We start from the raw sequence: 24,645 nt of genomic DNA on the forward strand, positions 1-24,645 counted from the left end.
TTAAGCAATTACCTTTTTCCCTTATCTTCCTATTCGTAGTCGTTATTGTGCTCTTCGTTACGATCAGCGTAGCGAGTACCCATATATTTTCCGGTAATTTTGTAGTTCCGTTAATACTTGTCTCTAATATCAGTCAAACATTAATCCCCTTGAAAAATCGATCGATTCGCTTTTCGCTTTGTGAAACTTCATGCTGAATGAATAAAAAAGTCTCATTCCCCAAAAGAGTGTTAATGAATAATTTTTCATCCAAGGAGTCTTTGAAAAACGCCCTCCATCCTTGGTTGCATTTTGTTTTGCCTAGCTACCTTATCCGACTGCAAAATCAGGACATCTGAGTCGACACTGGTAGGGCTTTAAGGTTACCAGTATTTGCTTTGGAATGACCTGGATATTGATGATGCATTTTCCTCGACGCCATTGGTCGTTGAAAGAAAAAATGAACTGGGCGGAAAGCTGAGGATGACGACTCGACGAAGGCTGAGAATCAGCCGGAGTCGGCATTGGCTCCGACACGCGACTTCTATGTCCCCCTCTCCACCACACACCGACAGCGACAACCGCCGCTAATCGCCTCAGTGACGGAGGACGAAGCATTCTATGGGGTTGTGTGTGATACAGAAATTCTAACCTCTGCTTTGGTGCTTGGTGCTCCAGGATCCTCCAATTTCAGCTTTAAAATCCTCGTCTGCTCCTCAGTAAGCAATCGCAATACTCTGATAAAACTCTTAATTTGTGAATTATCTAACGGACCCTTAATTGTGATTTCAATGTAAGGATTACTCAAGGAGTGAAATTGCGATGGTGCTATCTTGGTGATTTTGGTTCTTCCTGAGTGCGATAATTATCTATTTAGTTGGTGGTTATCTTTTTTTCATTAACATCTCTGATTATTCCTCTCGTTATGGATTTGTATGATTTATGAAATCGTTTCCGGCTTAACTTGGTGGAAGTGCCATATATCCATGATAAAAACTACAAATGGTAATTTCCACTCTTTAACACAAAACTCAATTACCGACCATGGTTACGACATGTTATGACATTTTCAAGGATCCGTTTTGTATTGAAGTGCGGAAATTACCATTTTAGTTTTTGTCGTTTGAATAATTTATTGCTTTTGTAAGGAATTAATTGTTAGAATTGTGATTCAAGGAAGACTGAAAATGACTTACAAGTATGATCTTAAAATGTGCCCTTAGGCCGCAAGAGTCACATGTTTAAAAACCTGTTGGTGACCTGATTTTGAAGAGTGGACGATATTATTTGGCTTCATTGCCGTTGTGGACGAACATATGAGTCTTAAACCTTTATTATTTTCCATGACCAGGAATAGCTGGAATTTTTCTTTTATTGAAGATTCTTGCGATAATTTTACCTACAATTATTGTTTTTGCATGTAATTCAATCATAATTTAGGGTGTCTTAAGTTCGAAAGCAGGTCTTGGTCGCATTTACTAATCCGTGGAATGGTAAAATTATTGCACGATTTCTCAAAAAGAATAACTTAAACTTAAAAGGTCAAAATATGTTGCGATAACTACATTTAAGTGAAATATTTTCCGATTAGAGAGTGGATACACGGTAGCTTTGCTGGTGCCTCCATCATTCATTGGTTGCTTCAGAAAAAAATATTCGCATATACCCGTTGGCGGTAGACGAGGTAGAGGAAATGCCTGCTGAAGCATTGAACAAATCTGACTATCGTATGGAAATATCCGTACATAATTTGGTGCGTAATATTAATAATAATTTATTGTGAATGCAAAATAAGATCATTGTTTTTGGGACTCCCTTCCATTTCACTATTCATATTCTCTAAGCCTTTACTACCGTCGAATAACATAGGAAAAGTGTCTGTCCTTCATTTGAATTTTCCAGCCAATCGTAAGTTCCCATGAATCTGGGACGGGTTCAGCTTAACTAGAGGTTTTACTCCCGCCATTTATCGTACGAAACTTATAGTATTATTTATTTATAGTTCTGCCGAAATTTATAGTACTAATTGCAGGTGAAATAAATTGAATGATTTCAAAGTGTAACCGTGTTTTGTTATTTTTGTAGAAGCTGCACAACAGCGTCTGTGTGCAAGGAAGTGCAATAACGAATCTTACGTTATACAGGCGATTCTACATTTATTCGGTCCTTTACTCCAATTTTATCCTTGAGCCAACATAAATGTTCATATGAGGAAATGTCGACCTTGGCAGGATTCAAACTGGCAACTTTAGGCTTCGACGGGGTTAACCCCCTGTCTCGACTATTTTTTCTTGCAAATATTACGAGCTCTTTTTATCCTCTAATTTATCCAAAAATCTAAATACAAAACTATCTGCAAAATAGAGGCCAATCCTGACTTTCTAGCCTCTTTTCTCGAAAATAACGCAAAGAGATGTTCTACTGCGAGATAGGAATTTCTCATTTATCTCGCAAGCTTAGTTTTAAGCAAAGTGTAAAATCTCAATGTGCTGCAATTTTTATAAAAATAATTTGCTAAGTTATTTTGTGACGGCCACAATATTTCTTGTTGCTAGTGGTGGAGTCGAAGATTGTTTTAATGATAAATAACGTGATTTTATCACACGTGGGTTTTTGTTCAAGGAGCATGGACTGTCATGACGATAATAATCCCATCGTGCTTGCTTCTAGCTTCACTCACACGATTTCTTCGTAGCGCAGGGTCGTGCATTCTAAGGTTTTACCCATTTGGAAAAGAGCTAGAATTAGTATAGATTTTTAAAGCCTTGATGGTGACTTCCATCTCATTTTTTCGTGAAACAGCCGTAGAGAAAAATGCATGGTTCACGAAGATAGTACCATGTGGCTTAATAGGGTAGTTTCCTTCATCAAAGAAAACGAAAGGCATTGATTGCAATCTGTTACCCACCATTAGTGTATTCATAATTTACAAATTATTTGGTTTTAGAAATCCCAGTTAAGACGAGTGCTAATGGTCAATTTTAACCGCATTTGAAAAAGGCCAGATTGGTACCCATGCAATGCCACTCCACTTGACGTCACAGGGACCTAGTTTCTACACGAGAGGATAGGAGTTTTATATCGTCTGAAATTACCAATGCGTGCATAAGGCACAGAGCTCAGGGAAACATCTATTAATAATCACCTATTAAAACTGGCTAAGGTCGGAAAGTTTCCTTCGTTTGATAAGGTAGTAACAGTGGCGGATACAGATGGGGGGCGCGCGCCCCTCCCTTGAGGGGTCCGGCCGTATTGCCAAGCATTACAGAACCAGAATTATGACTATTTTACATCATAAGATGGCATTTTATTAAATATGTGTATAATTACCTTAATTAAAATTTTATTTTACTCTGCCTGTGACTTGATTACTTTTTATCACGATAAAAGTAAATGAAACTCAATATATCTTTTGTGCCCCCCCTTGAGTGTTTTCTGTATCCGCCTCTGGGTAGTAATAATCCATATTTAAGCCAAGCGCTATCTGCTAGCAGCCTGCGACGTATCAGCGCTCAAGCCTCGCCTCAAGGTCACCTCACAGGGCGGCAGCGGGAACCAGAAATACGTCACACTGACTTTTCCCATCATTCCTTTTTAGCCGTCGCGTTTTCGCGCACTTGAAAATTTTCACTTTTCGTTTAATCGCTAAAAATAGATATCGTCATTCGAAAATCTAAGAGTGTGAAATGCGTACTCCAGGAGTAATAAACTTTCGATTTAGGCAATCAAAAAATAATAGGAAACCACCCCATTGACAAGTGTGGGATAGCTGTATTTCCTTTCTACGTAAAACTAAACTATAAATGATTTCCAGTTTTGCCCTTTTACATCCAAACAAATGTTATTGTGCATGGAATATTAATGGAAGCATTTTCCTTCTCACCAATATCCTTTTTTATATATCTCCGATGAAGATTTGGATATTCTGTGTGTGACGTTGATAATGCATCTTCTCTTAATTACTTCATAGTGTCAACTACCTAACAAAAATGTCTTCAGTAACCATCAACTAATATCCGTTGTTTGCTTCTCATTAGTGAAATGAGAGGTCCTAAAGAAGCTTAAATGTTTCTCCTTTATTTCGTGAGATGGCTGAACGTGAAAGGTTGTTAATATGAACATTTTTCGTTGGAAATTATACATCATTCACTTGCCTCCTAGCCGAATTTCATTATTTTTATTTTTTCTAGTTGCTATTTTCGTTTTAAGGAGAGGCTCATCTTGTATTTCATATTTCTTCCTCTGCTTCCTTGGCTCTGCGTCCTGTGTCAACTTTATTCTTGCTACGTCACACTTTTTAAATTTTAAAATAGGGAAACGTTTCAATTTCTTTCAAAATTTGTAATGGTAAGATCTCATGCAATCAAGCCTGAACCTCCATAAAATGTACTGAAAAAATTAGAGGAGTTAAATCAATAAATTTAAGTAATGTGATTTGGATAAAATCATTGCAGAAGGGGCTTGATCACTTGCCGAAACCGAGAGGATAAAAAATGTTATACAAAATTGATATTTTGAGCCTCTCGTTGCTTTTGCGAATTTTCTTGCAGACTTTTTGAAAGTAAGGAAATTAGTTACTTTTTATTATAAAACGTTATGGGTTAATTTATTTTATATTCCCATGCCGATACATTTCAAAGGCTTACTCGCCAACTAATTTAAGCAATCGAATCAAACGATCAAACTCTTATATCGAGGTTCAGTGTAGAAGTGAAATATTATACCTCCCCAAAATGAAATATTTAACCTCTACGTCGAGTTACATTAAATGTTCAATTTAAATGGATTTCATCTTAAAAACATTTTTGTTCTGCGTTTTTCATAAAATGGAAAAGAAACAGCATCAGAGACGATGTGCAGCAATAAAAATGCGCAAGTTGTTATTGGTTTCATATCTATTTCAATTTAAAATATTTAAAAAAAAACTTGTATGTCTAATCCAAGGGTCTTCAACCCGTGGCCCCCGGGCCGCTGGCTAATTTCTTAAGGCCCCTTTAAGTCTAAATAAAATATTGTATACAAAAATAATAATGAAACAAAATATCGCTACACTCGTAAATAAACATTGTTAAAAGTCGCAGTGATTGATCGAACTTTTAAATCAATAAAGATTATTTCACTTTGAAATTATATTTTTTAAATTTTATTGATGCGGTGGAAAAGTAAAGTGGAGTATCGTGGCCATTTGCAAATGGACTATGCATGGACATAGTCCATGGACTATGTGAAATCGATTTTTGGCCCTTGCATAAAAAAAGGTTGAGACCCCTGGCCTAATCCATCCATGCTTTTATTACAATGTCTAGCTATTACCAATCTAAATTAAGTTTTAAAAGAAAAATAGCTTTCGGCGAGGCTTTCCCACCCGCACCCAGAATGATCCGAGCAATCCGTAAGGAAAGGAGATTGGTAAACAATGCGTCAAATGACATACCATCTAATAGGGTAGTTTCCTTCATCAAAGAAAACGAAAGACATTGATTGCGATTCGTTACCCACCATTAGTGTATTCATAATATACAAATTATTTGGTTTTAGAAATCCCAGTTAAGACGAGTGCTAATGGTCAATTTTAACCGCATTTGAAAAACGCCAGATTGGCACCCATGCAATGCCACTCCACGTGACGTCACAGGGACCTAGTTTCTACACGAGAGGATAGGAGTTTTACATCGTCTGAGATTACCAATGCGTGCATAAGGCACAGAGCTCAGGGAAACATCTATTAATAATCACCTATTAAAACCACCTAAGGTTGGAAAGTTTTCTTCGTTTGATAAGGTATTAATAATCCTTATTTAAGCCAAGCGCTACCAGCTAGCAGGGTACTCTGCTACCTGCTAGCATCCTGTGTCGTATCAGCGCTCATAGCCTCGCCCCAGGGTCATCTCAATTTGCGACAGCAGAGACCAGAATGACGTCACACGGGATTTTCCCAGCATTCATACTAAGCCGTCGCGGTTTCACGGGCTTGAAAATTTTCACTTTTCAATTAATCGCGAAAAATAGATATCGTAATTTAAAAATCTAAAAGCATAAAATGCATGCTCCAGGAGCAATAATTTTTCGATTTAGCCAATAAAAAAATAATAGGAAACCACCCTATTCTCGGAGAGTGAACCGGGATTCAATGAAGCCACACGGAACGTGCGGAACTCTCCATTGACATTATCTCTATTCTCAGGCAAGCGTTCGATTTTTAACAGGGTCACCACCGAATTTCTTTCCTTGAGGAGATAATGCGCGATGCATAGACTGCGGAGACCACTACCCCAGCGATACTCCATTCATCCTCAAACCTTCCATTTTTCGATATAATTTCCATTAATTATATCTTCCAATAGCCAGGGATGAATTTAGCTTTCAGCAAAATACTCACGAATCAGCTGATTTAATCAAATTTTAAATTCGCATGCGCGTGAACAAAATGCCAGTGTAGGCAACCCACACACCACCATTTCACCCCGAGCATTAAGGTGCGTATAATAGGGTCATTAATAACAGGGTCATTCCGGAAGAGTATACAACGTAATCTGATGGCTAATAACGATATTTTTGTTGTAACTCATTAGAATTTGATGCGGAAAGGCGATATCACGACCCGGTTCCTGCTTGTTATTCCCTGGCATACGTCTACGTTAGGAACTCCGTGACGTCACGCCCACAAGGCAGTTTCAGCTGAGACCATCTCCTATTATACGCACCTTTTCCAAGCATATTTCTGGAAACGCCCCTGCCATTCTAATATTGAACACTCTACGCTTCTGCACTTTTTTTTCTACGTTCTAAATTGGTATCAAAATATCATTTATTTGTCGCTCTATTGTTGAAATGGAGCACGGAAGCGAACAAACTTAATTATTGGCATCGTGAATCAAATGTGATTATTGTGAAATCATAAAATTGTACTTCTCATTTGTTAATTTAAATCTTAAAGTCTGCTGTTCGAAAATTTTCTATTAGTTTATTAGAAATCATTTCCTAATAATCAATCTGTTTGCAGGCTCACACACTAGTGCTCACGCACGCGCAGGAAAAATATATATTACAGCGAACATCAATACATTTAGTCAAAAATTGAAGTATTATATAAGCCAAGAAAAAAATAAATTTCATAAAATGTTTTGTGGGCGATTTCAACTCATTATTCCAGCATTTTTACTTGGATTATACAATTATTAAATTAAATAACCTTCATATTTTCGGCAGCGGGAACCAGAACGACGTCACACGGAGTTTACCCAGCATTCATAATTAGCCGTCGCGTTTTCGCGCGCTTGAAATTTTTCACTTTTCATTTAATTGAGAAAAATTTATATCGTCATTAAAAATCTAAAAGCGTGAAATACGTACTCCAGGAGTAATAATCTTTCGATTTAGGCAATAAAAAATAATAGGAAACCACCATATTATCTTGAATCGATAGATCAAATCTAGTTGCATCATATCCCCAGAGGAAAACCACGGGACACGTATCATGTACCCAAGCGCGTCTTTAGCTTGTTTACGGAGCGGAATGCACTTCCCAGGTTCACTGATTTGTTTCGCAGATAGAAGTACCTCAGTTTTCAGCCATCCACCACGGCAGGCGCCAAGAGGGGACCCGTTTGTGTTCCAAGGGCAGGCCTCGGGAGCGGGCCCGGGCTGACTGCCAGGGGTTCTTCAGAGGCGCCGCGTTGAATAGGCCACCATGGGCAAAGAGAGGACGGAATCAGGGGACGCTGAAGAGGAACACCCCCATCAGGTCAGTCATTCATTCGTGTACTTTTAAATCGTGGTGTTATGTATGTTTCGTGTACTTAATTGCTCTCTGAAATCATGGATTATGAATGAAAACTCACAAAAACAATCCAATCCGATTCCAAAGAGCTTGAAATGTCGGAGCTGTGAAATTGACCCCTAAAGAACACTTGATGCATCTTTCAACGGTGAGACTGTTAACTTTAAACAGCCATTGTTTTAGATATAATATTCAAGTTAGATTTGAATCATTTTTATCAAAAATACCAAAATAAGTATTAACAAAATATAATCATGACCAACATTGTCAAAATCTTGTACAAAATGAATAAATACCTACTGAATTCGTGTGATCACTCAAGCCGCTACAGAAGGTCACTGACTTAGCATATACTGCTTGGTTGATAAATTTATTCATTGTTTTCAAATCTTTTCATTGATCAAGTCAGTTTGTTATCGAGAATCTTCTTGAACCATCGAAAATGTCGGTAAAATAGATATAGACCCATTTATTATGCAGTATTAAAATCTTGTTTTTAACAATGTTACGATAGCAGCAGTCTTCCCCATTCGAGGAAATGCATGATACAATTAGGTTTGAGATTAGAAGTTATTTAGATAAAATAGGTTAACGCCGTCTAATTAAATGAAAAATTTCTTTCGCATTGAAAAATTATGGCCAAAAGTAGATTACGTGGCTACCTGAATGCCTTCAAATGCGTATTAAAAAAATCACAGTTTACGCTGGATATGTTGTTTTATTTTGTCTCAAACGAAGAAAATCGATCGTTTCATGTTGGATTGACTTTTACTGCCAAATTTTCCGACCGCTAAATTGTGTGATATTGAAAAGATCACACAAGTTTCAGTGATTGAAGTTCACAATAATTTGCACGCGAAAAGACTGAGTACTAACGAGGTGATATGACAACTGAAGTAAAGCAACCGCGGGAGTGGAATGTATAGAACCGCCATACGCATTATTTACGTCAATTTGTTGTTGTGGTTGAGATATGAATTCCTTTAACACTTATGATTTCTAAGATGTATTCCAAAAAGAAGATACTTTCCGGGAAAATTGGACCGAAAAAGACGAATATGAGATGGGAAGAGGATGGCCTTTGTGTTTTAATATTTCTAGGTATAAATCAGAATGAATTCAGCTGAACAGTTGATCAATCATAAGAGACAAATGTGCTTATTTTGTGGGTGCATTGCAGCAATTAAGATACGAGTTTCTCCTTCATCGACCTTTTTCTTCTATTTTCTGGCTGTGACATTGACAGTGACATTATCCTATTTCTCTGCCTGGAAATGTTTCATATGGAAAAAGTTTTTTTTTCTAGATGAGCGCTACAAAGAAAAATTTTGAAGGGTTAGCATGTTATGCTTTTCTCAGGTTAGGATGAAAAATTGGCACAAATCCAATTGTATTTGGGGCCTACAAAAATATCCCATGAAAGCGATTTTCTGATAACATTCACCTAGCGTATTTAACTACTTTCACAAAGATCAAACGCTGTCTTGTCATTTCACTCATTCTGCCTGAATTCGTTTTTCGAAGGCTTTCACTGTTATCTCTCACTAGCAGAAAGGAAAGAAGGAGGCTGCAGATGATGGCCCAATGGACCTTGATGACATTCTGCCCGCAGTTGGAGAGTTCGGTCGCTATCAGAAATTACTCCTTTGGCTGGTCTGTCTACCAGCCTGCGTACCCTGCGGATTCTGTGCTTTCAATCAGCTCTTCATGGCGGACGTTCCGGAGCAGATATGGTGTAAGGTTCCGGAGCTTGCGACTGCACAACCGCCTATTCCCCACCACATCAGGCGCCTGCTCACAGCACCCCCGGAAAATCCAGCGGTGAGGTCTTATCAACAACAGGTAATTACATTAATTAAAGGCCATGATTTTTTAAATCGTAGAGCGCACATATAAAACGGCATTAATGAGCACTCATGAAAACCACCCATTATGCCGCTATCAGATGTCCCACAGTCTCATGCATGAAGACAACCAACAGGTTTTCTCCCACTTGCATTGGACGGCGAGTCCCTGACAGGGCAACGGCACGTCCCTTCCTCAGTCTTTTAGATAATCCCTCGCTTGCCCAGCACTTAATTAGACAAACATATCTCTTATCCAAATGAATCGATATTTGCAAAAAAATAAGCCTGATTTCTAGGCTTGCGTGAGCAGGTCGAGCAAAACACTACATCCGTGACTTTATGCAACCCGCAACATGAAAAAGTAAGGCACGCTGCATTCATTAATAACAAGGCGTTAAATAAAAATAGGATCTCAGGGATTCTGTTTTTCAGCAAAGGAAATTAGCCAATGTTTTTCTCAGAAGGCTATACAGTATAACATTTTTATAGAAATAAGTCGTTATTTGTTGAAAATTTTCAACCGAATAAGAACAAACTAGAGAAAAAAAAACTTTAAAACAACTCGTAAGGGGACTTAATACTTTGGTGGAAAGCTCAAAAAATTGATAGTAATACCAGAGATTTGCTCTTTATCTATTCGCGAGTTTGCATTACCGCATAATAAGGCCTGTTTAAACGGTACATTAACACGTATGGGTTAATGTCTAAATGTATGAACGCCAAAATGCACCGTGTAACAACCCAACTTGTGCGAATGCATGCACAGAAAATAGAACCTGTTCTAATGCATTCGTACATGTTCCGTTCCGGTCCACAAAAATCATTCACACAAACAGGCATTAACTCGTACGTGTTAATGTATCGTGTAAACAGGCCTTAAGAAAATTAAGCTAAAGCGCCAAATATGGGAGTGCGGTTCGGGCGGTTCTTCGGGAGCCACTCGAACTCTGGCCTCTGATTGGGCAACACCGGCCCTTCCTCTTTTCGGCTTGCTTCTGGCACTTCAGAGCATTCGGGAGTAAACCCGTCGTGTATTAATTTTATCCTTATCATGAAATTTAACACCGTGGTATGTTCCAAAATAAATTCGTTTCACAAGGACAACTGCGCTTGTATCCACATGATAAGAGTGAATAAATCGCTCTGATTCGGTATTACTACTCCCAAAAATCAAGTTATCAATCGACGCATGAGTCTATGAAAAGAAATTCCTTATGAAATGTGACCACGATGAGCCTTGAGCTCGCCGGCTTATAGTAAGGAATGCTGGTCGCTCAATGTTATGAATAAGAAGAGAATAAGAAATATCCTATCCTACCTATGACACCCAACAAGAAAAATCTGAATAAGTGCCGAGCGCCTTCGGTATTATCTCTCCATCCATACTTTTGAGGTAGATGTTATCTTTTTAATTTGCACTTGTCGAATTCACTTTTTTCACTTTTTATTCACTTTTTTCCATTTTCTGCTAGTTACATCAGGGTTAAGGTTTTTAAATTGGCAAAGATAACTGAAAAAAACAAAATAACATATTTTCAAGTATACCGGAACTAGCCGCGGTGATAACTTTACTGGAGTCACCCGCAATGCTCAATTTGTGCGAAAATTCACGGAGAAAAAAATCATTCGCCTTGATCGGGATTCGAACCCTGTCTTTTTTAATTGTCTATTTTGTTTAATGTATTCGTATTTGGACGATATTTTGGTTTCCATGTTTGCGGGATAAATTATTATTTTACCGGGGGCAATTTCCCGCTTCATGGGGAAATTAGGCCAATAAATAAACTAAATATTAATGCCATTTTATCATAGATTCCTAAGTAAATTTTTGTTTTTAGTGTGATTAATCAATGAGGTCTCGTCTTTTTCTCACCATAATCGTCTCAACTGCACCCAAGATTTCGTATTTAATTGCTTTTTAGTAGAGGTATTCCTCTTTCGTAAATTTCGTACTTCTCGATGGCCAATCGTTTCACGTAAAGACCTCAACCACCATGATTTCATTTGTAATTACGGTCGTAACTTGATAGATTTAATACTCTACTCATAGCCATCTCTACCCATGCCTATCACTCCCGAATTTATTTCCACCTCATCTAAGTTAAATCTGAATAATCTAATTATGGTTGTGTTTGAGAATGGAAGACGCGAAAGTAGAAGGGACGACCTAAAAAAAGAAGCTGAGTTGGGAGATAATAATGGTTGCCCCTTGGTTTGGTTGGCTTCACCCAAAAATGGAAACTAGCCCCGAGTTTTATGGGGAGAGTAGTATCACAATGGGATTATTGAAATCGGACATAATTGTCTCAGCGACGTATCAATTCACTTTTTCATTTTTTTTCCGAAAGGACTTAGCGTTAATTTTATCGCTGAATCGAGAGTGATTCCATATATCCTTCACTTTTGGCAGGATGTTTATTTTCGATATTAATACATTTCACCTATCGTAGATCACTTTTTCGAAAAGTTGATCGAGTGGAAAGTTTACTTATATGGTACGATCTATTCGACTTGCGAACTTTGTCGCGTAAATCTCTTCGCGCACATGTTTTCGGAAGGTAAAACGCCCGGAGAAACACGAACCAGTAACTTTACGGCCCCGTAATACTCGGAGATGGAAGGTCATTGTCAAATAGAGCTTTCTCGGCTATTAGTAACTTGAAAAAATGTGTATTAGATGTACAAACCTCGGACATGTCTCTTTCCCTCGCTCCCTTGCTAAGGTTATCTTTATCTCAGAATGTCTCAGATATACCCGATTTTTTGCTTTATTTTACATATATTAAATATTGTATTCAATGCATCCAGTGGTGCCAAAAACTTTTGTCATAATTATTATCCCGTTTTTTTGTGACTTCTACTACTGTGTGGGTCTACTACGCAAGACTTACTTTAGAATATCTACAGATTCTAAAGTAAGTCTTGAGGATATGTTAAACTTGGTGATGAGATATTCTACCAAACAGTGGCGTAACCAGGGGGGGGGGTCTGGGGGGTCCGGACGCCCCCGAAATATAAAAGCACAATTATTTTCCTTAATAAAAGAAAACAAATTATTGAAAAATCATGAATTTACAAAGTATTTTTTTAACAAATGAAGTTTTTTCGATTGTGAAAAGTGTTAAAATTAGTTTAAAACCCATTAGTTAGTACCCTTTTATTCAAAAATTTTCCCCCTGGTTTTGGAACCCCCCAAATGAAATTCCTCGCTACGCCACTGCTACCAAATATCTAATTCTCCCTAAGACTCATTATCTTTCCAATAAAATAATTTTCTTTGGTGCACAATAAATTTTCCTTATTCAAGTTAACTGATAAAAGAGGCAAATTTTTGGAGAGAAATTTTCGCTATTCGCTTTGATCTGAACTTGATCCGAAACCCCTCGAATACGTCAATTATATATTTCCTCGCTTTCTGTCCATTTTCTCCCTATTATCATTGTGTCCGTAAGCTAACACGTGGTTGTTTCTTTAAGTCATCATCAGTCAAAAATAGCGAGATTGGTTTTGACGCAGCTGTCCATTCTGCTTTCTCGTTTGCTAGCCTGTTCATAACAACGTATTTCTTCTCTTGTATATCCTCAATACTCTTGCTTATGTAACTCATTAGGACCGTCCTTTGCCCTTCCTCCCGTCCACCTATCTATTGACAATTGTTTTCATCAGGCCATCATATGGCCAAATAAGTACATACTATATTAACTATCTCACATGCAGCTCTAGCTCATCAACATGAAGACAATTTAATACATATAGGCAAAAATATTATCTTTAAAATATCCTGTTGGAAAAAATGGAAGCACAGAGATCCGATTAATCACAAAGTTTCTTTTTCAAATTTATCTTTTGCTTTCCCCAACTTGCATCTAGTTAGTTTTTCTAATGTTTTCGGCAAAATTGAGCAATGAACATTTTCTGCTGCTTTTTCTTTACATATTTTTTGTATAAAGGACTTTATCTCGATATGTACTTAAACTTATGACATGTGTTATTGTGGCCTATTTTTCCTTTTGAAACTACTTAGGAAATTTTAAAAACACCAGAGGCAACTGGCTCCTGGGTCATCACAGATACTCCTCCATCTAATGGCTATTCTACTGTGGAGGTTCCACTCACTGCTCAAAATACTTCAATGCTCCCAGAGTCAGCTGTTGAAAATATGGAACTCAGCAGCTGCTTGCGCTACAATGTGAATTTCACTCGTGAGGCTGAAATTGCTGGTGTACCATTGATGATGTTGCGTCCTTCACCAAAGTGGCCTAAAGCTACATGTCGACCAGATTGGGGGTGGGAGTACTTCTCAGATTCTGTTTATTCATCTATTGTCATTGATGTGAGTAGTATGAGAAAGCATTTAATTGAGAAAGAATTTCTTTATTGCATAAAAATGTAAGAGGTGGATTAGGTAGAAAGTGAATTGCTAATTTCAGTCATCAAATACATTGAACTACATATTGATTATTCTATGATTTAGGCACACAAATGTACGTAAGTTCCATGACTCAGGGTAAAAATCGGTTACTGTGAGCATTTTGCGTTGGTGCCACATAGAAAGTCATAAAATTAGTGAAAATCATGAAAGAAGAATATTATTCATAACAGATTATGTTCTGAGAATCATTAACCACCAAAATTCTTTCTTCACAAATATTAATTTTCTATTTCTACTTCTTTAACCTACTCATTCATGATTATTTATATTTCTCAGTTTAATTTAGTTTGTGAACAAGCCATTTACCCAACCATTGGGCTTGCGGCTTTGAATGCTGGAGGTCCCATAGGAGTTTACGTGTTTGGCCTTCTTAATGATAGGTAAGATTTATTTTTTTTGTTTTTATTCCATCCACTCACCATAGCAAATTATGTACATCTTTTTTCTTTATGATGTGACATGAGGCTGTATGTTCATTTTATTTCTTTGGACTATGTACTTTGAATTATCAATAAGAAATAACAATCATTTCATTAAATTTGAATGAACCATGTAGGTAAATGTAGGATTAAAATGATGGATTACTTATTTAATACATTCAAGGTTCATGAAAGTTTTATTACAACTCATTTAAAATGAATTCTTGTTATTCAAAAATAAATTTAATCTTACTTCTACTTCTTTCTTTGGCTTTTTCAGAGTGGGAAGAAGACTTTCCTTCTTTTCCTGCCTTGCTACACTATTGCTGGGTGGCATCTTGACTGCAGCTGCTCCAAACTTTTGGTCCTGGGCGGGATGCAGATTCATCGTTGGACTCACCATCCCAGCCATATACCAGATTCCCTTCATCATCTGTGAGCCCCCTTCATCATCTGTGAGCAGTGCTCTCTATGGACCTATTCAGTCTCAGTTCACTTCTGACTCATTTGTCCTCTTGCATTGCCTTGAGATACCCCGTCTAATGTTCCTGTATCAGAGACGCCAATTGCCCTAGGGTTTTTGCACACCACTGGAAAATATTATTCAGCAAATATTTTTTGCTTTGATCTTGCTCTGACATGGCAGCTGAACGAAATGTTGGACCTGAGAAGGATGCCTGTTCCCCCCTGATTGGACAAGTGGATTATCGGCCACAAAACCTGCTTTGGTAGCATGGTTTGTCAACCTAAGAGGCTGGGCTGGAAGTACTTATTGTCCAAACAAGCCCAACTCAGCAAGCGTGCTCCCTCCATCCTCAAAGAAAAATGGTATGACTCATTGGAGTGATGATGGGCATTTTTATGCATGGGACGAAAAATTCTAATCAGTAAAGATTAAACGTGTATTTAACTACATAGAGAGCACTTCTATAGTATACATAGAGAGTATTAAATTTTATGGTAGTGGAAATTGGCTCTTCAGTCCATATTTGGCCATTCCTGCGCATATGCTACTTTTGCCCACCGCACAAGCCCAATAGAGTTAGCTTGTTATCAACCTTGAGTGGTTGGAAGCATTTTTCAAATCATTAATAAGACTGTCAGTGTGATTCTAATTCCAGCCCAGATAAAATGTAGTTGGTAGGTTGTCATGTAGTCTTCAGGAGGGAGTTTTTTTTTCATTTTGGGGCATTTCATTTTAGAGAGTCCATGCTGTCATCTGCATTAGGGGGTTCATTTTGAGGAATTCATATTTGATATCATGGTGGCTGGACTACATCACTGATGTGAAAGTTTTTCCTTTGTGACAGATACAAGGGTCCAGCAAAGCCATTGTCAGAATATAATTTGGGGCACTGTCACTTAAGATTCTTCCCTTGAAAGTATTGGAGGTTGGGAACCCCTCACTGTGATAGTGGCCCACTTTCATGAAAAACTGGTCTAATAGAGGCAGTTTTAGCTATGAATCTACAATTCATGAAGTTTAGAAATTTAAAATGTATAGCTGTAAAAAGTTTGAGTTTTGTAAACCAGTGAATGAGAATAATTTTTAAAATTATTTTTACTACAATTATTTCCCACGTACTTCTGCTAATGATGGAAAATTGATTTGAATCCTTTTTTTACCCTCTGGGAATGCACAAATATTTCTCAGCATACGTTACTCATGATTTCTTTTTTCTCTTAATGAGATGATCACACTTTTTATTCACATGAAATTTTATTTATCATCCATAGAGTACCTGTCAGTAAGACACTTAGATTACATAAAGCAAAGCATACGTGATAGAGTCAACTAAAGCTAATTTTCTTAAAACTTCTCAATACCTATGTCCTAATCCTCTTTTCAAAATAAAATGCTTCAGTGAATATGAAAGTAATTTTCTGCAGTGAGGCACGTCATCAACTTTTTAAATGGATTATAGAAAATGGTATGGCATTATGTATCAAACTTTTCCATGCATGAAGTCATAAAATCACAGTAGTGGAACAGTCTCATATTCAATGAAGACAAATATTTCTGCCCTAATGAGAGAGAGAGAGAGCTGTTGGATCTTCAAATGAATTTTTCCCGACTCATTCATAGCTCAAGACAACAACAATGGCACAATGGAAATGAACCATTCCCGTGGAAGTCAGCCCTTGAAGTTAGCAGTTACTTGTGTGCCATAGGCGGCCACTTCTATTGAACTTCCAAGCTCTAATTTCTAATATAAGCTCGTATTTGGCTAAATTTCTGATGTCATCCGAATTTGGGTCCAGATTCACCCAAAATTTGATCAAAAACTTTCTGCCAAGAGCATCATATCATGACTTGCAAAGGAGTCAAATACAAGTTTCATCACAAATCCTGTCCTTACAATCCTGTGGTCGGTAACAAATAAGCGATCACACTTATTAAATGGACTTCTCTGATGCTTGATACTACATTTAATTGTTTCACAGTAATATCACTGACATTTCTTTCCAGATACACCCTATAAAACTGTTTGAACATAGGTTTCCGCGGCGATGGTTTGATCTCTGCATTTCTTCAGGGTTTTCTTCCGCATCAGCTTGTTTGTGGACAACAGTTTAGTTGGCTATCCTGCCAGTGTCTTCAGGTTGAAGGTGTCGGCTGTTGGTTTCTGCCTCGCTTATATACTGTAGGCTGGATGGGAGCTGCACTGTGATTGGCTGTCTGACTGGGAACTGGAAGGAAGTTATACTGTAAAGTACCTCACTACGGCACTGCAGAGAAATGGCTATCGGAGAGATTTGGTCCTTAAAAGGACCACGAAGGAAGAGGAAAAGCGACGCAAGGCCACCATAGAAAACCAGAGTGATGACGATGGAGAGGCAGAATCATCAAGGAAGCTATACTTCACCATCCCTTTCATTGCTGGAACGTCAGAGAGGATCGCCAGAATATTAAAAAAGCATGACGTGGTCACCAGATAATAGGTAACTGTGTGACCAAGATAAGAGACTTCCTCCCCGGGCCCACGGACATCATTCCTCAAGACCTGTATGAGGGGGTATACAAGGTGCCTTGCTCCTGCGGAAAATACCGCTCCATGCATGTGAGGATTAAAGAACATCAAAGGGCGACCAAGAACAAACAGTTTCAGCTCTCTGCCATCGTCGAGCATGCATGGTCGGAACCTGGCCACGACAGCAAATTTGAGGAGAAGAAACTTTTAGTAAAGGAATGCCGATACTTCCCTAGACAAATCAGGGAAGCAATAGGAATTCAAAAAACACCATTGAATTTCAATAGAGAAGATGGATATTTCCTTCACAGCGCCTGGAAAAGAGTCATCAAAGAGAGAGCCAATCAGAGAGAAGCGACCAGTCAGACAGCCAATCACAGTGCAGCTCCCATCCAACCTACAGTATATAAGCAAGGCAGAAACCAACAGCCGACACCTTCGACCTGAAGACGCTGGCAGGATAGCCAGTGAAACTGTTGTCCACAAACAAGCTGACGCGGAAGGAAACCCTGAAGAAATGCAGAGATCACCCGATAAAACCGAATTCCATCTGCTGGAATTCATCATAGCTGACTAAGCAAAATATGTACTAACCTTCATAATGAAGAATTGGTGTGTCACTTGTGTCTTTCCAGAGAATTTAATGAGATACTTACCCCATTAAATACTTTGAAACTTTCTCTTCAATGCATCAAATTGCTCCAACACAGCAGTAGTGAACCCACATTTCTCTGACCTAATCCTCTCCTCTCACATTGACGTCCCTTTCCCTTAGAGCATACCAAACTATTGTACCATCTTAACTAGAAGAGTTGATCCATTCTGTCTTTTTGGAAATAAGGTAGGGGAGAGTGAAGCAAATTGGAATGGTTAAGATTTACTTCATCATCAGTGATGGTATGCATGTTCTGGACAAGAAATTTTAGCATTATCTGTTACCTAAGTTAATTATCTACCACATTGGAATTTATGAAAGTGGCTCATGCACGTAATAGTACAAATAATACACCATTATGGTTGTGCACCTGCACCTACACATGATTGTGTACTCCATATTCTAAACATTCAGTGGAGTACAAGTTGCCCAATGCTGCTAAAATGCAAAAAATGCAATGTAATCATAGTATTAAGGAAAGCTTTTAAATATATGGTGTTGAAGTAAGCTCATGAATTTAACTCTCAGTTATCTCCAATTTTTCATCATGGCATAACTGACCAGCACTGGAGTTGGTTGGACCTAACTACAGATCCTTTGTGACAGTGATGACTTGCCTGTTTTACACTCTGGGAATGATAGTGCTTGCAGGGATAACCTACATGGTGCGGGACTGGGTTTGCCTGGCACTGGTCACATCTGCACCATTTCTTCTTTATTTTGGATACTGGTGGTGAGTGAATGGTTTGGGACATTCAGATTAAACTTAAATAAATGATGAATGAAAACTACTGATCCTGAGACTCAATTTAAACTTGAACCAGCCATTAGCTAAACTACATTATATGTATGTGCTATAATTTTAATGTTTTCATTTTTGAATTTCATGATGATTTCATGATGCAAAAAAATTATATCATTTTAAATGCTTTGATTGATTTATTTATTATTGGCACCTTTTGCAATCCATGTTTGTTGGTGACTTTAGCCAGCGCTTTTGAATTTTTCAATCATAAATTGCCAAAGCCAATTACATTAAGTTTAAACCTGGCAACCTATGGTATTCACCCTCAAACTGCAGGACCATTTTTATACATTTTGCACACTGACAGTGGAAAAAATATTTTTAAATACTTGACCATTACTCAACTACCTGCTGCAGTGTCCCAAAATTTATTGCTACCAGGATGTCTAGCACTTGGGCACTGTCTTTCACCATAAGGATCGCTAAGGGGCTTAACTCTCCTGGCCCAGCTCTAACTCTATGCCTTTTGGGATTTCCCATCACACTGCCCATTCTGTATTTTTTCCCTACCCGCTCCACTCCGTTAATGTGCCTACAGCAAGTGCCCAAATGTAGGCCCATTCCTTGGTAAGAAAGATGGTATGATCGTCCTAGATCCCGGATTATAAAAGTTCACTCCCTCCAAGACATTTGGCCAGGCTTGAGGAGTAAAATATTTCTTACTATTCTCCTGCACAGGCTGGTAGCTAAAATTATGACCTCCCGCAGTCCTAAATTTAGCAAGACTTGAGATAAGGATGTTTATATGCTTTATTCTTAAGGTTTCTACCAGAGTCACCAAGGTGGTTACTAGCAAAAGGACGCTTTGAGGAGGCTTCTGCAATCCTTGAAACTTTAGCACGAGTGAATGGTACTCAGCTGCCAAGTGGATTTGTTCACAGGCTGAAGCAAAAAATGACACTCCACAGATCTCAAAGCGAAGAATCACGTCTCAAGAAAGGACCTGGGGTCATGGCCCTGTGTAGAACACCAAATATGCGGCTTAAAACTGCTCTGATCACATTGAATTGGTGAGTCCTATTTTTCAAATGCAATGAAAAAAGATTATGAAAATTGAAAACCTTTTTTGTACTACACGAGAGAAAAATAGGGAAATTATATCATGAAAGGTAAAATTTCATGCTGAAGATTTTCCCATTAGTTCAGCATCCAATGTACCCTTACTTAGTATAAATATCCTTGATATCCTTAGTATAATTAATTCACTGTACATATATGGAGGAGATTCTATACAGAGATTCTCCATTGAGGAAAGTTTGCATCAGAGCTAGTGCCACAAACCGATAATGAGCAAAAAATTGCATATTATGAGGCAAGCATGAAATTTGGAACAGTAGTTCCTTGGAAAAATCAAAGCTATTTTGCTTGTGGAACCCACAGCCTCACCCAATAAGGAGGAGGGGGTGGATGCTAATTATTTTTTAATCAGAATTATTTTAAACATTTAATGTAGAATAATCATGTCCTGTATGTTTTAATAATTGTGTACTGACTCTTGCAGGTTTGCCAATGAGATGGTTTATGTGGGGTTGAGTTATTATGGCCCTTCTCTTGGTAGTGATCAATATGTTAGTTTCTTATTATCAGCACTAGTTGAAGTTCCAAGTTATTTAGCATGCTGGTTTGTTATGGATCATTGGGGAAGGAGATGGCCTCTTTGTGTATGCATGGTCCTGAGTGGAGTCAGCAGTATTGTCACAGTACTTCTTCCTGAAGGTGAGACTCATATCGTCTATTTAGAAATACTTCAAGTCATTCAGGGTCAAAAAGTAAAAATGATCAATTTGGCAATGCATGTGATAAATTTCAAATTTGCATACAAATTTTCTTTTTTCTTCAAGATGCTGTGACGGCAACACTTTTGTTATTTCTCTTGGCAAAATCAGCTATATCTGCATCATTTCTCATCATATATCCTTTTGCTGGGGAGCTTTATCCCACTCAGCTGCGAGGAATTGGAATTGGTGCCAGTGCTTACATAGCTGGTCTCGGTCTAGTGATCATTCCATTCATAGTGTACCTGGTAAGTGATGCATGATTATGTCATAAATTTTACCAATGAACTTAATTTCAATTAAAAATTCAAATAATATTGATTTTAAGTAACATATAAAATGTATAAACATAGAAAATATTTTCTAATATTCCTAAAGTGGTTCTTCATGAGGGAGACATCTTCACTACTAACTCAACTAATTGAACAATTGAGTGATTGTTTGATTTAATTTTTCTCTATGAAATGCCTACTATAGCATATCATAGGATAAATCAATTTGAGTCCTATGTGAGAGTGAAGTTTGCTTTAACTTTAGTGTTCATTCTCAAGGTGAAAGGGCCACGATTCCACAACGCAATACAAATATGTATGTACTTTTAACTTAAGTTCATACAAATAAATATGTATTACTGTCAGAAGTGTTCTCCGTTTAGGTAGTAAAGCAATTATTAGGGTTGGATAAATTATGCAGGGAACATCTTCAATACTAACTGCAAGTAATTGAATACATATATGTATTCTTTTTTTCTTTCTTAATGAGATAATTTGTGTACCGTGACAAGTTTTTCTTAGCTGGGTATTTTGATTTCTATAAAGTGTAAATTTAACTTTTGATTTAATTCGGCTCCATGAATTTTTTCCTCTATTATGTCCCCATCCTAGCCTTTTTACTTTGTTACAACCACCTAGCATACATCCTTGCCTCTGGGTACCCATTTGAAGAATATGGCATTAAGTTCATTTTACCTTTCTCAATTCAGAAGTACTTATATATACCTGAATTTTAAGTCAGAAAATTATTGATTAACTGCTAATTAAATTAACCTTTTGCAACCTCAGTGACTTCTTGCTACTATTAATGACCTTGTAATGAGAGGAATATGCTCTTTTTTGTATAGAAAAAGTTGATTTGATTACAGGGATCAGAAATGCTGGTGCTTCCATTGGTAATATTGGGTGTTATATCAGTGGTTGGTGGACTATCTGGTCTACGCCTGCCAGAAACACTGCACCATAGGCTTCCTCAAACTGTGGAGGAGGGAGAAGAGTTTGGGAAAGACTGGAACTGGAGAGAATGCATCAGATGCATTCCAATAAGGTATGTCCGTCTTGGTATGTAAGGTGTTTGATTATATGTTCATTCTTAAGGAAATAAGGCCACGGTTCCATAGTGCAAAGCAATTACTTTTAACTTAAGGTTATACAAAAAATATTGCCACCATAAGTGACCTCCATTAAGGTTGTAAAACACAATTAGGGTTGGATATAATAAGCTCGATATTTGAGCTAACCTCAGCACTATTTCTACAAAAATATCAAGATTTGAATTCAGTCACATCTTTCATTTGCTAATTACTCAAATAATTGCATGGTGGCAGGCCTAAGTTGCTATGCTGTGGTGCAGTTTGAAGCTGTTTTTTGTCAAAACAAAATATAAAGTATTCTATTTGAGAGATTTCCGAGAATTGTCTTTGAGTAGTTGAGAAACACTGCAAAGACAAGCTATCGAAATATCTCACTGTCCATACTTGGAAGCATTCTTTTCAATTGAGTAGTTCAATTTTAATCTATTTACAAGCTCGGACAAATATTGCCATAAGAACACATGAAAAAAATTGAATACATATTCAAATTCTATTTCTAAGAAATATTTCCTGGAGAGTGGCTGTAAGTCAATGAAGTAAAATTAGATAAGAGTATTTTGAAATTGTTAAGACAAAGTCATGTATCTATTTCATTTGTTAGAACAACCTCCACAAGTTACTGTTCAAAATTGTAGTGGCACTTAAAATATTTCATTTCTTTATCTCAAGGCCAACCTCTCCTGCGAGTTCATATGAGGACTTAAATGCTAATGACGGTACAGAATTTGAAGAATTTTCAGCAGCTGGGCAAGCCATGGCTAATACAAGGCGTGTTTCTGAAAGGTCTCTCTCACGTGGTCAGCAAGAAAGTGTAATATCAAATGCAGATGCAAACTCTGTGCCTCCAGTAACTGATGCACCAACAGAGCGTACACCCTTGGGCTCTATACAACCAAACAGAAGACGATCCTTACGAGGACGCCTTGCTCGACAATCCAGTATTATGGAGACACCTATGGATTCATCTGGTGCTATGACCATTACGTACTGGTATTGAAGCAGAGTGCACACTTTTTCCATTAATTTCTATTCAGCACATATATGCTAATGGATGCAAAATTATGAGGTTAATAATTGTCAAAATACCAGAGTTTGAAGCAAATAATAATGGTCCAAGTCATTATCCAAACACGGAAAAATCACATTACATAAACCACTTCATATTATATTTTCTACGCTGGAGCAATCATTTTTTATTTTATTTAGGAGATGAGAGGTCCAAGCATGTTTCATTGAGTTTATCTAAGTTTTAAAATCTAAAATATGTAAGTTCATGACATGCTGCACATTTAAGAAAGTGAGCACATTTTTTTATTTTAGTCCATCATTTTGCCCCAGTGAGAAGTGATTTCATTGATCCAGTATTTCTTTTTAAGTAACAATTTGAAATAATTAAAGCTAAGTTATTCATCCACTATTTCTCATTGCATACAAACATTACATACCATACCTGCCATAAGTCTGAGTGTACTGATAATGCATTACATGGAATGGTATGCATTTATCCATACTCCACCAAACACATTCCATTATGTCCTCAAGTACTGTTTATTTACCTTCCAGTTGCTTTTAGGAATTGTGTACCTGCTAAAGAAGCTCAGATTTGGATGCTCTTTAAGTTTAGATCATGAATGAAAGCTGCCACTTTTTCTCACAAGATCGTCTTCTATGGATTAAAATACCCTTTCAGAGCCTGGAACTGTTGCAAATGAGGTGTATTTTGTAAAGAGATGCATACAACACTGACGAGCTCTTAACACCTAACAATTCGAAAATATGAGGATAATGCTAAAATGGTTACTTGATCTGAAAAAAACCTGTGGTCTATATTGTATGTGTACTAAACCACCCACATACCAGAATGGTATTGAATCTTAGAATATAATTTGTAATTTTTATGGAAATGAATCAATAAAATATAATGCCGAATTTGCTCAAGGTCTATTACCCAAGCCCTATACAACACATCTACAACATCACAGCATTAATTTTACTGACTCTGGCATTATGAGGGTTAGGTTGGTGTGGTGGCGTTAGATTTCCACCCTGTAAGGTGGGTTCTAATCCTGGAAGTGACACAGATATTTCACAGATTGTTTGACACCTCCTTCATTGTAGTGTGGGGCACTTCTAGTACAGTACTCCATCTGTCAGATGGGATGTGAAGTTGTGATCACCTTGCTACCTTGTATTAAGAGCCTAATGCCTACGTTGGGTTTTTCTGAATCCTTCTTTCTGTATGCTCTCCCTACGGTGCAAATGACCTCTGAAACCTCCAAACATCTGAGAAGTATTATTGTGAGGTAAATACCCAGACATGTTGAATTTTCAAATTACCTCACCATAAAAACAACTCTATTCCAAACCAGCTCTGAATGGATACCTATAATGTAAGTGCTCAGCTGCATAAGCTGGTGAACAGTGGTACTAGCTGCTGCAGGTAGAGGCTTAGAGCTTGAGCAGCTTTCTCTTCAAGGGATAATTAAATGAAGATAAATTCAAACTCATCTACTGCACCCACCATATGACTACCAGATACCCCTAAAACGTTCCCTATTTCTGTAAAAATTTTCCCTTCTTGTGACTTGTCGAAACTCAGGTTAACAAGAATGAAA

The 24,645-nt window shown here is 37.6% G+C and overlaps 1 protein-coding gene across 3 annotated transcripts; it reads left to right on the forward strand.

Moving 5' to 3' along the window:
* The first annotated feature begins 531 nt into the window (after positions 1-531).
* Positions 532-23,959, forward strand: LOC124165562 (carcinine transporter). Of its 3 annotated transcripts, none has more exons than XM_046543016.1 (12): positions 532-698; positions 7,530-7,723; positions 9,308-9,601; positions 13,631-13,939; positions 14,315-14,418; positions 14,738-14,892; positions 18,649-18,817; positions 19,651-19,899; positions 20,391-20,605; positions 20,731-20,912; positions 21,806-21,984; positions 22,700-23,959. In XM_046543016.1, the coding sequence occupies exons 2-12, from the start codon at positions 7,670-7,672 to the stop codon at positions 23,025-23,027; spliced, it is 2,238 nt and encodes a 745-aa protein (XP_046398972.1). In that variant the 5' UTR covers positions 532-698; positions 7,530-7,669; the 3' UTR covers positions 23,028-23,959. The 3 variants fall into 3 exon arrangements, with proteins under 3 accessions (XP_046398972.1, XP_046398974.1, XP_046398973.1); XM_046543018.1 differs by having other exon boundaries at positions 9,308-9,580; XM_046543017.1 differs by having other exon boundaries at positions 533-698; positions 9,311-9,601.
* The last annotated feature ends 686 nt before the right edge of the window (positions 23,960-24,645 follow it).

The sequence above is a fragment of the Ischnura elegans genome, chromosome 9 (assembly GCF_921293095.1).
Source record: "Ischnura elegans chromosome 9, ioIscEleg1.1, whole genome shotgun sequence".
Taxonomy (NCBI): domain Eukaryota; kingdom Metazoa; phylum Arthropoda; class Insecta; order Odonata; family Coenagrionidae; genus Ischnura; species Ischnura elegans.